This window comes from Phycodurus eques, chromosome 3 (assembly GCF_024500275.1).
Source record: "Phycodurus eques isolate BA_2022a chromosome 3, UOR_Pequ_1.1, whole genome shotgun sequence".
Lineage (NCBI taxonomy): Eukaryota > Metazoa > Chordata > Actinopteri > Syngnathiformes > Syngnathidae > Phycodurus > Phycodurus eques.
Window position 1 is genome coordinate 11564867 of NC_084527.1, and position 15639 is coordinate 11580505.

Below are 15639 nucleotides of genomic sequence, written 5' to 3' on the forward strand. Positions count from 1 at the left end.
AAACGAGACTGACATTTGCAACAAAATCTACTCTTTGTCGAGAGGATCGATTGAAACACGTTTGTCTACCTGTCTGTCCTGTGAGTGTGAATTTTCAGTCATCCAGGACATGGTAATCTGCGAACTTCAACAGAGGAAACTCGAATCTTGTTTTATTTGTTTGTAAAAAAACAACAACTTGGGCAATTATGGTATTGTGCTATGCTGTACTACCCTGGATGCTCAGTAAAATACAACGAAGTCGGCAGTAAGTAGACATCAATAAAACAAGAAGAGGTTTTTACCAGGTCATTATCATGGAAACACAAGCGTCAACCACATCACACCCACGATTCAAGTCATTTCAGTACTTGTTAGCTTCTGCCCCAAAACATAGCCGTTGTCAGCAGGATTTGAACCTGCGCGGGGAAACCCCAATGGATTTCTAGTCCATCGCCTTAACCACTCGGCCATGACAACACATTGAGTGGAAGGTTGAAAATAGTCCAGTTGACATTTTCCCAGGACTTCGGCACTGCAGGAGGAGACAAGCAAAGCACTGAGGAGTTTGATATTCATATTTTTGTCCACAGTGTGTCACTTGGATCTTTGATGGTTTGGACACGTCCAGAGGGGAGAGACTGAGAATATTGGTCGAAGGATTTTAAAGATGGAGCTGTCAGGGAAGAGAGCTCGAGTAAGAGCCAAATAATTCTTTATCGATGTTGTGTGGGAAGACATGAGGGCAGTTAAGTGTTCGAGAGGAGGATGCAGATTAGGCTTACATAGAAAAAGGATGACGCGCTGTGGCGACCCCAAACAGGACAAGACAAAGGGAAAAGCAGCCATGTTTGTTTGTTGCAAAAGTTGGTCATTCCACTTGCAAATGAGCAGAGTTGTTGTGGCCGAGTGGTTAAGGCGATGGATTTGAAATCCGTTGGGGTTTCCCTGCGCAGGTTCAAATCCTGCCAACAACGACACCCTTTTGAAGCGGACTTGCTGTCTGAAGACCTTGTGGCAAAAGTCGAAATTTGTGGTCGTTTTCAACCTATCAGGACTTTGCTCCGGAACCAGCGCATGGGACGACCAAGTGACGAACGACATCCTGAAACAGTGGTCCTCTTTGTGTTCTATTTTTTGCGTTGGAACTTTCCTATCCGAGCGAGAACACCACTAAGAACTAGGAGGATAGGTCGTTCAAATTCTAAAATCGCTCAGGAAGTACCTCGGTGCACCTTCAAGCCCCCTTTCGCAAAGGTTATGACTGACTAACCTTTACGAAAGGAAAGGAGATATGTTACCCACCATCCTTTACAGTAGCAATATTTGAAACAAGAGACCACGACAAAGTTTACAGACGACACGAAGATGCTCAAAAGTTTCAAGCAAGAGACTTTCAAGATAACAATGACAATATTTTTCAAATAAAAAAAATGGGACACAACCGTATATATAAACACATGCATCATGGAGACAGTTTCAACAGCTAAGTGTTGTCGTGGCCGAGCGGTTAAGGCGATGGATTAGAAATCCATTGGGGTCTCCCCGCACAGGTTCGAATCCTGTCGACAACGATCATGTTTTTGAGCAGAAACTCCAAACTGTTGTCAATGGTTGATCACAAACGAGACTGACATTTGCAACAAAATCTACTCTTTGTCGAGAGGATCGATTGAAACACGTTTGTCTACCTGTCTGTCCTGTGAGTGTGAATTTTCAGTCATCCAGGACATGGTAATCTGCGAACTTCAACAGAGGAAACTCGAATCTTGTTTTATTTGTTTGTAAAAAAACAACAACTTGGGCAATTATGGTATTGTGCTATGCTGTACTACCCTGGATGCTCAGTAAAATACAACGAAGTCGGCAGTAAGTACACATCAATAAAACAAGAAGAGGTTTTTACCAGGTCATTATCATGGAAACACAAGCGTCAACCACATCACACCCACGATTCAAGTCATTTCAGTACTTGTTAGCTTCTGCCCCAAAACATAGCCGTTGTCAGCAGGATTTGAACCTGCGCGGGGAAACCCCAATGGATTTCTAGTCCATCGCCTTAACCACTCGGCCATGACAACACATTGAGTGGAAGGTTGAAAATAGTCCAGTTGACATTTTCCCAGGACTTCGGCACTGCAGGAGGAGACAAGCAAAGCACTGAGGAGTTTGATATTCATATTTTTGTCCACAGTGTGTCACTTGGATCTTTGATGGTTTGGACACGTCCAGAGGGGAGAGACTGAGAATATTGGTCGAAGGATTTTAAGGATGGAGCTGTCAGGGAAGAGAGCTCGAGTAAGACCAAATAATTTTTTATCGATGTTGTGTGGGAAGACATGAGGGCAGTTAATGTTCGAGAGGAGGATGGCAGATAGGCTTACATAGAAAAAGGATGACGCGCTGTGGCGACCCCAAACAGGACAAGACAAAGGGAAAAGCAGCCATGTTTGTTTGTTGCAAAAGTTGGTCATTCCACTTGCAAATGAGCAGAGTTGTTGTGGCCGAGTGGTTAAGGCGATGGATTTGAAATCCGTTGGGGTTTCCCCGCGCAGGTTCAAATCCTGCCAACAACGACACCCTTTTAAGCGGACTTGCTGTCTGAAGACCTTGTGGCAAAAGTCGAAATTTGTGGTCGTTCTCAAGCCTATCAGGACTTTGCTCCGGAACCAGAGCATGGGACGACCAAGTGACGAACGACAGACTGAAACAGTGGTCCTCTTTGTGTTCTATTTTTTGCGTTGGAACTTTCCTATCCGAGCGAGAACACCACTAAGAACTAGGAGGATAGGTCGTTCAAATTCTAAAATCGCTCAGGAAGTACCTCGGTGCACCTTCAAGCCCCCTTTCGCAAAGGTTACGACTGACTAACCTTTACGAAAGGAAAGGAGATATGTTACCCACCATCCTTTACAGTAGCAATATTTGAAACAAGAGACCACGACAAAGTTTACAGACGACACGAAGATGCTCAAAAGTTTCAAGCAAGAGACTTTCAAGATAACAATGACAATATTTTTCAAATTAAAAAAAATGGGACACAACCGTATATATAAACACATGCATCATGGAGACAGTTTCAACAGCTAAGTGTTGTCGTGGCCGAGCGGTTAAGGCGATGGATTAGAAATCCATTGGGGTCTCCCCGCACAGGTTCGAATCCTGTCGACAACGATCATGTTTTTGAGCAGAAACTCCAAACTGTTGTCAATGGTTGATCACAAACGAGACTGACATTTGCAACCAAATCTACTCTTTGTCGAGAGGATCGATTGAAACACGTTTGTCTACCTGTCTGTCCTGTGAGTGTGAATTTTCAGTCATCCAGGACATGGTAATCTGCGAACTTCAACAGAGGAAACTCGAATCTTGTTTTATTTGTTTGTAAAAAAAACAACAACTTGGGCAATTATGGTATTGTGCTATGCTGTACTACCCTAGGATGCTCAGTAAAATACAACGAAGTCGGCAGTAAGTACACATCAATAAAACAAGAAGAGGTTTTTACCAGGTCATTATCATGGAAACACAAGCGTCAACCACATCACACCCACGATTCAAGTCATTTCAGTACTTGTTAGCTTCTGCCCCAAAACATAGCCGTTGTCAGCAGGATTTGAACCTGCGCGGGGAAACCCCAATGGATTTCTAGTCCATCGCCTTAACCACTCGGCCATGACAACACATTGAGTGGAAGGTTGAAAATAGTCCAGTTGACATTTTCCCAGGACTTCGGCACTGCAGGAGGAGACAAGCAAAGCACTGAGGAGTTTGATATTCATATTTTTTTCCACAGTGTGTCACTTGGATCTTTGATGGTTTGGACACGTCCAGAGGGGAGAGACTGAGAATATTGGTCGAAGGATTTTAAGGATGGAGCTGTCAGGGAAGAGAGCTCGAGTAAGACCAAATAATTTTTTATCGATGTTGTGTGGGAAGACATGAGGGCAGTTAATGTTCGAGAGGAGGATGGAGATAGGCTTACATAGAAAAAGGATGACGCGCTGTGGCGACCCCAAACAGGACAAGACAAAGGGAAAAGCAGCCATGTTTGTTTGTTGCAAAAGTTGGTCATTCCACTTGGAAATGAGCAGAGTTGTTGTGGCCGAGTGGTTAAGGCGATGGATTTGAAATCTGTTGGGGTTTCCCCGCGCAGGTTCAAATCCTGCCAACAACGACACCCTTTTGAAGCGGACTTGCTGTCTGAAGACCTTGTGGCAAAAGTCGAAATTTGTGGTCGCTCTCAGCCGAAAAGGACTTTGCTCCGGAACCAGCGCATGGGACGACCAAGTGACGAACGACATCCTGAAACAGTGGTCCTCTTTGTGTTCTATTTTTTGCGTTGGAACTTTCCTATCCGAGCGAGAACACCACTAAGAACTAGGAGGATAGGTCGTTCAAATTTTAAAATCGCTCAGGAAGTACCTCGGTGCACCTTCAAGCCCCCTTTCGCAAAGGTTACGACTGACTAACCTTTACGAAAGGAAAGGAGATATGTTACCCACCATCCTTTACAGTAGCAATATTTGAAACAAGAGACCACGACAAAGTTTACAGACGACACGAAGATGCTCAAAAGTTTCAAGCAAGAGACTTTCAAGATAACAATGACAATATTTTTCAAATTAAAAAAAATGGGACACAACCGTATATATAAACACATGCATCATGGAGACAGTTTCAACAGCTAAGTGTTGTCGTGGCTGAGCGGTTAAGGCGATGGATTAGAAATCCATTGGGGTCTCCCCGCACAGGTTCGAATCCTGTCGACAACGATCATGTTTTTGAGCAGAAACTCCAAACTGTTGTCAATGGTTGATCACAAACGAGACTGACATTTGCAACCAAATCTACTCTTTGTCGAGAGGATCGATTGAAACACGTTTGTCTACCTGTCTGTCCTGTGACTGTGAATTTTCAGTCATCCAGGACATGGTAATCTGCGAACTTCAACAGAGGAAACTCGAATCTTGTTTTATTTGTTTGTAAAAAAACAACAACTTGGGCAATTATGGTATTGTGCTATGCTGTACTACCCTAGATGCTCAGTAAAATACAACGAAGTCGGCAGTAAGTACACATCAATAAAACAAGAAGAGGTTTTTACCAGGTCATTATCATGGAAACACAAGCGTCAACCACATCACACCCACGATTCAAGTCATTTCAGTACTTGTTAGCTTCTGCCCCAAAACATAGCCGTTGTCAGCAGGATTTGAACCTGCGCGGGGAAACCCCAATGGATTTCTAGTCCATCGCCTTAACCACTCGGCCATGACAACACATTGAGTGGAAGGTTGAAAATAGTCCAGTTGACATTTTCCCAGGACTTCGGCACTGCAGGAGGAGACAAGCAAAGCACTGAGGAGTTTGATATTCATATTTTTTTCCACAGTGTGTCACTTGGATCTTTGATGGTTTGGACACGTCCAGAGGGGAGAGACTGAGAATATTGGTCGAAGGATTTTAAGGATGGAGCTGTCAGGGAAGAGAGCTCGAGTAAGAGCAAATAATTCTTTATCGATGTTGTGTGGGAAGACATGAGGGCAGTTAGTGTTCGAGAGGAGGATGCAGATTGGCTTACATAGAAAAAGGATGACGCGCTGTGGCGACCCCAAACAGGACAAGACAAAGGGAAAAGCAGCCATGTTTGTTTGTTGCAACAGTTGGTCATTCCACTTGGAAATGAGCAGAGTTGTTGTGGCCGAGTGGTTAAGGCGATGGATTTGAAATCCATTTGGGTTTCCCTGCACAGGTTCAAATCCTGCCAACAACGACTTCCTTTTGAAGCGGACTTGCTGTCTGAAGACCTTGTGGCAAAAGTCGAAATTTGTGGTCGTTTTCAACCTATCAGGACTTTGCTCCGGAACCAGAGCATGGGACACCAAGTGACGAACGACAGACTGAAACAGTGGTCCTCTTTGTGTTCTATTTTTTGCGTTGGAACTTTCCTATCCGAGCGAGAACACCACTAAGAACTAGGAGGATAGGTCGTTCAAATTCTAAAATCGCTCAGGAAGTACCTCGGTGCACCTTCAAGCCCCCTTTCGCAAAGGTTACGACTGACTAACCTTTACGAAAGGAAAGGAGATATGTTACCCACCATCCTTTACAGTAGCAATATTTGAAACAAGAGACCACGACAAAGTTTACAGACGACACGAAGATGCTCAAAAGTTTCAAGCAAGAGACTTTCAAGATAACAATGACAATATTTTTCAAATTAAAAAAAATGGGACACAACCGTATATATAAACACATGCATCATGGAGACAGTTTCAACAGCTAAGTGTTGTCGTGGCCGAGCGGTTAAGGCGATGGATTAGAAATCCATTGGGGTCTCCCCGCACAGGTTCGAATCCTGTCAATAACGATCATGTTTTTGAGCAGAAACTCCAAACTGTTGTCAATGGTTGATCACAAACGAGACTGACATTTGCAACCAAATCTACTCTTTGTCGAGAGGATCGATTGAAACGCGTTTGTCTCCCTGTCTGTCCTGTGAGTGTGAATTTCCAGTCATCCAGGACATGGTAATCTGCGAACTTCAACAGAGGAAACTCGAATCTTGTTTTATTTGTTTGTAAAAAAACAACAACTTGGGCAATTATGGTATTGTGCTATGCTGTACTACCCTGGATGCTCAGTAAAATACAACGAAGTCGGCAGTAAGTACACATCAATAAAACAAGAAGAGGTTTTTACCAGGTCATTATCATGGAAACACAAGCGTCAACCACATCACACCCACGATTCAAGTCATTTCAGTACTTGTTAGCTTCTGCCCCAAAACATAGCCGTTGTCAGCAGGATTTGAACCTGCGCGGGGAAACCCCAATGGATTTCTAGTCCATCGCCTTAACCACTCGGCCATGACAACACATTGAGTGGAAGGTTGAAAATAGTCCAGTTGACATTTTCCCAGGACTTCGGCACTGCAGGAGGAGACAAGCAAAGCACTGAGGAGTTTGATATTCATATTTTTTTCCACAGTGTGTCACTTGGATCTTTGATGGTTTGGACACGTCCAGAGGGGAGAGACTGAGAATATTGGTCGAAGGATTTTAAGGATGGAGCTGTCAGGGAAGAGAGCTCGAGTAAGACCAAAGAATTTTTTATCGATGTTGTGTGGGAAGACATGAGGCCAGTTAATGTTCGAGAGGAGGATGCAGATAGGCTTACATAGAAAAAGGATGACGCGCTGTGGCGACCCCAAACAGGACAAGACAAAGGGAAAAGCAGCCATGTTTGTTTGTTGCAACAGTTGGTCATTCCACTTGGAAATGAGCAGAGTTGTTGTGGCCGAGTGGTTAAGGCGATGGATTTGAAATCCATTGGGGTTTACCTGCGCAGGTTCAAATCCTGCCAACAACGACTTCCTTTTGAAGCGGACTTGCTGTCTGAAGACCTTGTGGCAAAAGTCGAAATTTGTGGTCGCTCTCAGCCTAAAAGGACTTTGCTCCGGAACCAGCGCATGGGACGACCAAGTGACGAATGACAGACTGAAACAGTGGTCCTCTTTGTGTTCTATTTTTTGCGTTGGAACTTTCCTATCCGAGCGAGAACACCACTAAGAACTAGGAGGATAGGTCGTTCAAATTCTAAAATCGCTCAGGAAGTACCTCGGTGCACCTTCAAGCCCCCTTTCACAAAGGTTACGACTGACTAACCTTTACGAAAGGAAAGGAGATATGTTACCCACCATCCTTTACAGTAGCAATATTTGAAACAAGAGACCACGACAAAGTTTACAGACGACACGAAGATGCTCAAAAGTTTCAAGCAAGAGACTTTCAAGATAACAATGACAATATTTTTCAAATAAAAAAAATGGGACACAACCGTATATATAAACACATGCATCATGGAGACAGTTTCAACAGCTAAGTGTTGTCGTGGCCGAGCGGTTAAGGCGATGGATTAGAAATCCATTGGGGTCTCCCCGCACAGGTTCGAATCCTGTCGACAACGATCATGTTTTTGAGCAGAAACTCCAAACTGTTGTCAATGGTTGATCACAAACGAGACTGACATTTGCAACCAAATCTACTCTTTGTCGAGAGGATCGATTGAAACACGTTTGTCTACCTGTCTGTCCTGTGAGTGTGAATTTTCAGTCATCCAGGACATGGTAATCTGCGAACTTCAACAGAGGAAACTCGAATCTTGTTTTATTTGTTTGTAAAAAAACAACAACTTGGGCAATTATGGTATTGTGCTATGCTGTGCTACCCTGGATGCTCAGTAAAATACAACGAAGTCGGCAGTAAGTAGACATCAATAAAACAAGAAGAGGTTTTTACCAGGTCATTATCATGGAAACACAAGCGTCAACCACATCACACCCACGATTCAAGTCATTTCAGTACTTGTTAGCTTCTGCCCCAAAACATAGCCGTTGTCAGCAGGATTTGAACCTGCGCGGGGAAACCCCAATGGATTTCTAGTCCATCGCCTTAACCACTCGGCCATGACAACACATTGAGTGCAAGGTTGAAAATAGTCCAGTTGACATTTTCCCAGGACTTCGGCAGTGCAGGAGGAGACAAGCAAAGCACTGAGGAGTTTGATATTCATATTTTTGTCCACAGTGTGTCACTTGGATCTTTGATGGTTTGGACACGTCCAGAGGGGAGAGACTGAGAATATTGGTCGAAGGATTTTAAGGATGGAGCTGTCAGGGAAGAGAGCTCGAGTAAGAGCAAATAATTCTTTATCGATGTTGTGTGGGAAGACATGAGGGCAGTTAGTGTTCGAGAGGAGGATGCAGATAGGCTTACATAGAAAAAGGATGACACGCTGTGGCGACCCCAAACAGGACAAGACAAAGGGAAAAGCAGCCATGTTTGTTTGTTGCAACAGTTGGTCATTCCACTTGCAAATGCGCAGAGTTGTTGTGGCCGAGTGGTTAAGGCGATGGATTTGAAATCCATTGGGGTTTCCCTGCGTGGGTTCAAATCCTGCCAACAACGACACCCTTTTGAAGCGGACTTGCTGTCTGAAGACCTTGTGGCAAAAGTCGAAATTTGTGGTAGTTTTCAGCCAAAAAGGACTTTGCTCCGGAATCAGAGCATGGGACGACCAAGTGACGAACGACAGACTGTAACAGTGGTCCTCTTTGTGTTCTATTTTTTGCGTCCGAACTTTCCTGTCCGAGCGAGAACACCACTAAGTACTTGGAGGATAGGTCGTTCAAATTCTAAAATCACTCAGGAAGTACCTAGGTGCACCTTCAAGCCCCCTTTTGCAAAGGTTACTCCTGACTCACCTTTACGAAAGGAAAGGAGATGTTACCCACCATCCTTTACAGTAGCAATATTTGAAACAAGAGACCACGACAAAGTTTACAGACTACACGAAGATGCTCAAGTTTCAAGCAAGACACTTTCAAGATAACAATGACAATATATTTCAAATAAAAAATGGTACACAACCGTATATATAAACACATGGATCACGAAGAGAGTTATACCATCGAAGTGTTGTCGTGGCCGAGTGGTTAAGGCGATGGACTAGAAACCCATTGGGGTCTCCCCGCACAGGTTCGAATCCTGTCGACAACGTTCGTGTTTTTGAGCAGAAACTTTCAAAATGTTGTCAATGGTTGATCAGAAACGAGACTGACATTTGCAACAAAATCTACTCTTTGTCGAGAGGATCGATTGAAACACGTTTGTCTACCTGTCTTGTCCTGTCAGTGTGAATTTTCAGTCATCCAGGACATGGTAATCTGCGAACTTCCAACAGAGGAAACTCGAATCTTGTTTTATTTGTTTGTAAAAAAACAACAACTTGGGCAATTATGGTATTGTGCTATGCTGTACTACCCTGGATGCTCAGTAAAATACAACGAAGTCGGCAATAAGTTGACATCAATAAACTAACAAGAAGAGGTTTTTACCAGGTCATGATCATGGAAACACAAGAGTCAACCACATCACACCCACGATTCAAGTCATTACAGTACTTGTTAGCTTCTGCCCCAAAACACAGCCTTTGTCAGCAGGATTTGAACCTGTGCGGGGAAACCCCAATGGATTTCTAGTCCATCGCCTTAACCACTCGGCCATGACAACACATTGACTGGAAGGTTGAAAATAGTCCAGTTGACATTTTCCCAGGACTTCGGCACTGCAGGAGGAGACAAGCAAAGCGCTGAGGAGTTTGATATTCATATTTTTGTCCACAGTGTGTCACTTGGATCTTTGATGGTTTGGACACGTCCAGAGGGGAGAGACTGAGAATATTGGTCGAAGGATTTTAAGGATGGAGCTGTCAGGGAAGAGAGCTCGAGTAAGACCAAAGAGAATTTTTTATCGATGTAGTGTGGGAAGACATGAGGGCAGTTAGTGTTCGAGAGGAGGATGCAGATAGGCTTACATAGAAAAAGGATGACGCGCTGTGGCGACCCCAAACAGGACAAGACAAAGGGAAAAGCAGCCATGTTTGTTTGTCGCAACAGTTGGTCATTCCACTTGCAAACGAGAAGCGTTGTTGTGGCTGAGTGTTTAAGCCGATGGACTTGAAATCCATTGGGGTTTCCCCGCGTAGGTTCAAATCCTGCCAACAATGACATCCTTTTGAAGCGGACTTGCTGTCTGAAGACCTTTTGGCAGAAGGCGAAATTTCTGGTCGTTGTTAGCCTCTTCGGCCTTTGCTTGAGAACCAGATCATAGAACTAACAAGTGACGCACGACAGACTAAAATAGTGGTCTTCTTCGTGTTCTCGACTCCAGCTTCCCCTAAACATGTGCGTCAATAATGGAAAGACTAACATGAGGCACACTGCGCAATGTGACCGAATCAGACTGGACCGGACCATGGCATAAAAATAAGAGTTGCAGATGCGACCTTGCAAATTGAGCGACTTGATATATGGACGCCCTGAATAGCGAGCCTGTTTAGTATCCATCCATCCATTTTCTGTACCGCTTATCCTCACGAGCGTCGCGGGCGTGCTGGATCCTATCCCAGTTATCTTAGGGCGAGAGGTGGGGTACATCCTGAACTGGACGCCAGCCAATCGCAGGGCACATTTCAACAAACAACCATTCACACTCACATTCTTACCTACGGGCAATTTAGAGTCTTCAATCAACCTACCCTGCATGTGTTTGGGATGTGGGAGGAAATAGTAATAGTAATAGTTAAGGAAGAGGCGGGTTGCTAAAGATAGTGGACATGGGCGGGAATAAAAGCATGAGTGTGGATATTTTAAAGGAGACTCGCTGACTCTATTGATTTGAATGTACCCAGGGAGATACATGCAACCGGAGCCAACATTTTCTTATATTTATCCGTGATAAAGCATATCCTTTTCTGCTCCTTTGTTCTCTGTTGCTTTTGTGGTGTGTCTGTTTTGTTGAACAATTGTGACGTTTGTCGCCTTTTGTTGAAATATAGGTTGAATGAGTGCAGTATAAGCATCCAGACTGCACTTGCATTGGATACATATCCGATTTATATCCACATATGAAAAAGACCTAGGTCAGATATGAAAAAAATCCGACTTGTACTGTTCACATACATCAGATACATCTCGCATTGGGCAAAAATAAAAAATTAAAAAATCTGAATTGACCTGCAGTGTAAACACAGCTTGTGTTGTGCCATGCACCTGCTCAGTGGTCGGAATGTACTCCTATTCATAATTATTAGTATACAGTGGGTTGTAGTCTGTCTGTCAGAATGTTTAAACAAAATCTAGGACCCACCGCCATAATAGAATCAATCATTCACTCAACCCTTCACATTTTTGTGTAAAAATGGGTTGAGTCATTTTTTTAGTTATCCCGGTAACATAACAGTCTTAAATAAATTACATTCCAATAAGATTCAAGAAACCAGTAAAAATGGTAAATGATGCAATAACATGGTAAGAATTGCTCTATAGGAGATTATACTAGGACTAGACTCCAAATTACAGTCCTCCCCCGTGATACATTTTTCACATTGATTCGTTTGGGAACTCTTTATGTTATTGGAGTGGATCCACGTGAGTACCTGAGGTGTGTGTAGAAGTCACGAAGCTTCCTCTCATAAAACTGCACCGCCTGAACCACCAGACGCAGCACCTCCTGACCATCTCCAGAACAACGCTGCTCTGGGCGCGCCAGATAGAAACAAAAAAAAAAGTTTATTTTTTCAAGAGAAAAAAAGTGCTAAGAACGGAAAAGAATCCAAACCTTTGGTTTTCTCTCGTAGTTTGCGCAGCATCTCCATTGCCTTTCCTTCACTAAAAGCACAAAAGGTCACGTTTACAATGGATTTCGTTGTTATTATTGTGTCTTTTTACGTGAAATTCAAAGAGGGAAGTTCAGTTGTGACTCACAGTGTGTCCAAAGCCTCTCCGCTCCTCCACGGCTGACGCTGAACGTCCAGAATGTCTTGTTGGAGGTGCATCATCTCCTCCTCAAGTTCACTCACTTTGGGCTGTACACACACCCCAAAGCACGGGTCACTGAGAGCAAGTGAGAATACACACACACATACATATTCAGGGATCTCGTTTGATGTGCGTCCCGTCTCAGACGCACAAAAATTAGTAGGGACGCATAAAGTACGACGAATCTGCGTCTTCGGACGCATGGCTTAGTACTCTAGCGTAGTGCTGGAAATCCAGCGTATGATTTTTTTGGGAACGAGACAGGACTATAGAGTGCGACTAATTTGATCACATATGACCCCAAATTTCTGAATGGTTCGGCAAAAAAACAAAACAAAGCGCGCTTACAGGTTTCCAGTCATTTGAGTAAGAAAAACAAATTGTGTGACTTGAAACCAGACACACGATGGGTTTCATCGTAATCTCTAAACCAATCAGAGATAGTGAAGAGCGGAGACCCTCGGTCTGATTGGCCGTGTGTGTTTGTGTGCATGTGTGCGCTGCGTGCGTTTGACAATGCGAGTGCTTGCGTACACAAAGCTAAGTTTCCTGACGGCGAGCTGGTAGCTGCAGTTACAGATAATTGAGCGGCATAAATGGAATTAATTCTAAAGCCTAATGCCACCGTGATGATGAAGCAACATTTTTGGATTCAAGCCAGATGAACGCCGCCATCCCGCTAACACCAACGAGCTGGTATATCAAATTTTTATGAAGTCGCAACAAAGACAACACAACTTAAAACCTCAAAGTGACAAAATCCATTTTAAACACAACCATCCCACCCAATATCTTCAGCTGGGAACAAAAAACACAGTGGGGCTTGTTTCACACCAGCTTGCAATTACGGAACCCTTTGCCCAACAATGCAAATGCAAACGCAAATATGGCGCACGTATGCTCACTTTATATCCCATAAGTACAGTATAGCTTTGCTATTGTAAGAGATGTAGCCACTGAACATGTTGACAAAGCAGCGTTTAAAGAAAGGCTGCAGACTTTTAAAAAGTAGTATACACCTTGAATGAAAACAGGTCTCTTTGATCTACTTGTGTTGTCATTAATGTTGGAACTTTTTATCAACTGAAAACTTGATTGGCAATATCTTGCCTGTTAAAGCATTAATGACTGTTTATACCGCTATGCCAAATTTTAATATTTGTAGAGGTGCAATTTTGGGGAACAGAGCCTGAGTCTGTTTAGTTTATATATGTTTTAATCTAGGATACTTTATTTATTGTTCTACATTACAATGTTAATGTTCATTATTCTTAAGAAATAGAATTAAAAGTCTACGATTGGCTGGCGACCAGTTCAGGGTGTATCCCGCCTCTCGCCCAAAGATAGCTGGGATAGGCTCCAGCACGCCCACAACCCTAGTGAGGATAAGAGGTAAAGTAAATGGATGGATGGATGGAAGAATTCAAAGTGAATTGTTCTTAAAAAGGATACACTGGAATTATTATGCTCTAATATCATTATATCAGTGGCATAAAAAACATCAACGAAACTATCGTTGGTGGTGAAGGTTTTTGGGAAAATATATCGTCCTAAGAAATTTGCTACAATGACACGCCTAAACACATATAATATACTCAGAGAGAGCAAGAGTAATAGATAACACAACAATATTGTACAAACAGTATAAAAAATAGAGTAACACCTGTAATAAAAATCTGCAATATTGCGGGACTGCGAAGCAAGAACTGTGACATAGGGTAGGATTACTATATCTGTATTCCGTGATAAATTGCAGGGACTCATTGTTCCCGGGTTGGGACTCATTGTTTCAATGACATGTGCATCCTGGGAGTCACATAGTCTCAAGTGTAAAATGATCTATGCATCCTGTACACACACAGACAGACGCAGAGACAGAGAGGCAGGCAGGCAGACAGATGGACAGACAGAAACACACACACGCTTTCATACCTGACCACAGCTGCTGGCAGTCTGCTCCATTTCCCGCCACACTCCCAGTAGTTTCTCTGAAGCTAGAGAATAATTCCACATTTACATTTCTCATGAAGATAGGAATAAAACAACAGAGACTACATCGGGAGACTAAAATACAAGATTCCAAACAACCCCAATGTATCCCACAGAAAGTCCTCGAATTATGCTATACAGTATTGTCGCTGTCCAGTGAAAAGCATAAAGTGCAAATCCAAATATATTTTTTCTTTTTCTACATTTTAGTAGTGTTTGCATTTCTTCCATCCATCCATCCATTTTCGGGTCACGGGGGCAGTAGCTTTAGCAGGGACGGCCAGACTTCCCTCTCCCCAGCCACTTCATCCAGCTCTTCCCAGGCGTTCCCAGGCCAGCCGAAGGACGTAGTCTCTCCAACGTGTCCTGGGTCGTCCCTGGGGTCTCCTCCCGGTGGGACAATCAGATGCCCCAGCAACCTCATCTGGCTCCTCTCGATGTGGAGGAGCAGCGACTCTACTCTGAGATCCTCCCGGATGACCGAGCTTCTCCCCCTATCTCTAAGGGAGAGCCTGCGGAGGAAACTAATTTCGGCCGCTTGTATCCGGGATGTTGTTCTTTCGGTCACGAACCACAGCTCGTGACCATAGGTGAGGGTAGGAACGTAGATCGACCGGCAAATCGAGAGCTTCGCCTTCCGGCTTAGCTCCTCCTTTACCACAACGGACCGATACAAAGTCCGCATCACTGCAGACGCTGCACCGATCCGCCTGTCGATCTCCCGTTCCATTCTTCCCTCACTCGTGAACAAGACCCCAAGATACTTGAACTCCTCCACTTGGGGCAGGATCTCATCCCCAACCCTGGAGAGGGCACGCCACCCTTTTCCGACTGAGGACCATGGTCTCAGATTTGGAGATGCTGATTCTCATCCCAGCCGCTTCACACTTGGCTGCGAACTGCTCCAGTGAGAGTTGGAGGTCACGGTTTGATGAAGCCAACAGAACCACATAATCTGCAAAGAGCAGAGATGCAATACTGAGGCCACCAAACCGGACCCCCTCTACGCCTCGACTGCACCTTGAAATTCTGTACATAAAAGTTATGAACAGAATCGGTGACAAAGGGCAGCCTTGGGGGAGTCCAACCCTCACCGGGAACGAGTCAGACTTACTGCCGGATATGCAGACCAAACTCTGACTCCGGTCGTATGGGGACCGAACAGCCCGTATCAGGGGGTTCGGTACCCCATACTCCCGAAGCACCCTCCACAGGACTCCCCGAGGGACACGGTCAAACGCCTTCTCAAAGTCCACAAAACACTGTGCATGTACACATGCGCACTT

General features: G+C 44.1%; 1 protein-coding gene and 20 non-coding genes across 21 annotated transcripts in view; 13 read left to right on the forward strand and 8 right to left on the reverse strand.

The window, feature by feature from the left end:
- ikbkb (inhibitor of nuclear factor kappa B kinase subunit beta) overlaps positions 1–15639 on the reverse strand; it is a 70915-nt gene that overhangs the window by 31937 nt on the left and 23339 nt on the right. Inside the window, exons 15-18 of the mRNA XM_061672056.1 lie at positions 14297–14358; positions 12311–12411; positions 12165–12214; positions 11983–12082 (exon numbers count right to left, since the gene is read on the reverse strand). Coding sequence (XP_061528040.1) covers positions 11983–12082; positions 12165–12214; positions 12311–12411; positions 14297–14358 — 313 coding nt within the window. The remainder of the gene's footprint in view (positions 1–11982; positions 12083–12164; positions 12215–12310; positions 12412–14296; positions 14359–15639) is intronic.
- trnas-aga (transfer RNA serine (anticodon AGA)) lies at positions 378–459 on the reverse strand. The gene has a single exon. It is a non-coding gene; the product is annotated as a tRNA-Ser (tRNA).
- On the forward strand, positions 875–956 carry trnas-uga (transfer RNA serine (anticodon UGA)). Its single transcript has one exon. It is a non-coding gene; the product is annotated as a tRNA-Ser (tRNA).
- trnas-aga (transfer RNA serine (anticodon AGA)) lies at positions 1472–1553 on the forward strand. Its single transcript has one exon. It is a non-coding gene; the product is annotated as a tRNA-Ser (tRNA).
- On the reverse strand, positions 1979–2060 carry trnas-aga (transfer RNA serine (anticodon AGA)). The gene has a single exon. It is a non-coding gene; the product is annotated as a tRNA-Ser (tRNA).
- trnas-uga (transfer RNA serine (anticodon UGA)) lies at positions 2474–2555 on the forward strand. Its single transcript has one exon. It is a non-coding gene; the product is annotated as a tRNA-Ser (tRNA).
- Positions 3072–3153, forward strand: trnas-aga (transfer RNA serine (anticodon AGA)). Its single transcript has one exon. It is a non-coding gene; the product is annotated as a tRNA-Ser (tRNA).
- trnas-aga (transfer RNA serine (anticodon AGA)) lies at positions 3581–3662 on the reverse strand. The gene has a single exon. It is a non-coding gene; the product is annotated as a tRNA-Ser (tRNA).
- trnas-uga (transfer RNA serine (anticodon UGA)) lies at positions 4075–4156 on the forward strand. The gene has a single exon. It is a non-coding gene; the product is annotated as a tRNA-Ser (tRNA).
- trnas-aga (transfer RNA serine (anticodon AGA)) lies at positions 4673–4754 on the forward strand. Its single transcript has one exon. It is a non-coding gene; the product is annotated as a tRNA-Ser (tRNA).
- On the reverse strand, positions 5180–5261 carry trnas-aga (transfer RNA serine (anticodon AGA)). The gene has a single exon. It is a non-coding gene; the product is annotated as a tRNA-Ser (tRNA).
- trnas-uga (transfer RNA serine (anticodon UGA)) lies at positions 5674–5755 on the forward strand. The gene has a single exon. It is a non-coding gene; the product is annotated as a tRNA-Ser (tRNA).
- trnas-aga (transfer RNA serine (anticodon AGA)) lies at positions 6271–6352 on the forward strand. Its single transcript has one exon. It is a non-coding gene; the product is annotated as a tRNA-Ser (tRNA).
- On the reverse strand, positions 6778–6859 carry trnas-aga (transfer RNA serine (anticodon AGA)). Its single transcript has one exon. It is a non-coding gene; the product is annotated as a tRNA-Ser (tRNA).
- On the forward strand, positions 7272–7353 carry trnas-uga (transfer RNA serine (anticodon UGA)). Its single transcript has one exon. It is a non-coding gene; the product is annotated as a tRNA-Ser (tRNA).
- Positions 7869–7950, forward strand: trnas-aga (transfer RNA serine (anticodon AGA)). The gene has a single exon. It is a non-coding gene; the product is annotated as a tRNA-Ser (tRNA).
- On the reverse strand, positions 8376–8457 carry trnas-aga (transfer RNA serine (anticodon AGA)). The gene has a single exon. It is a non-coding gene; the product is annotated as a tRNA-Ser (tRNA).
- trnas-uga (transfer RNA serine (anticodon UGA)) lies at positions 8870–8951 on the forward strand. Its single transcript has one exon. It is a non-coding gene; the product is annotated as a tRNA-Ser (tRNA).
- trnas-aga (transfer RNA serine (anticodon AGA)) lies at positions 9461–9542 on the forward strand. Its single transcript has one exon. It is a non-coding gene; the product is annotated as a tRNA-Ser (tRNA).
- On the reverse strand, positions 9974–10055 carry trnas-aga (transfer RNA serine (anticodon AGA)). The gene has a single exon. It is a non-coding gene; the product is annotated as a tRNA-Ser (tRNA).
- trnas-uga (transfer RNA serine (anticodon UGA)) lies at positions 10470–10551 on the forward strand. The gene has a single exon. It is a non-coding gene; the product is annotated as a tRNA-Ser (tRNA).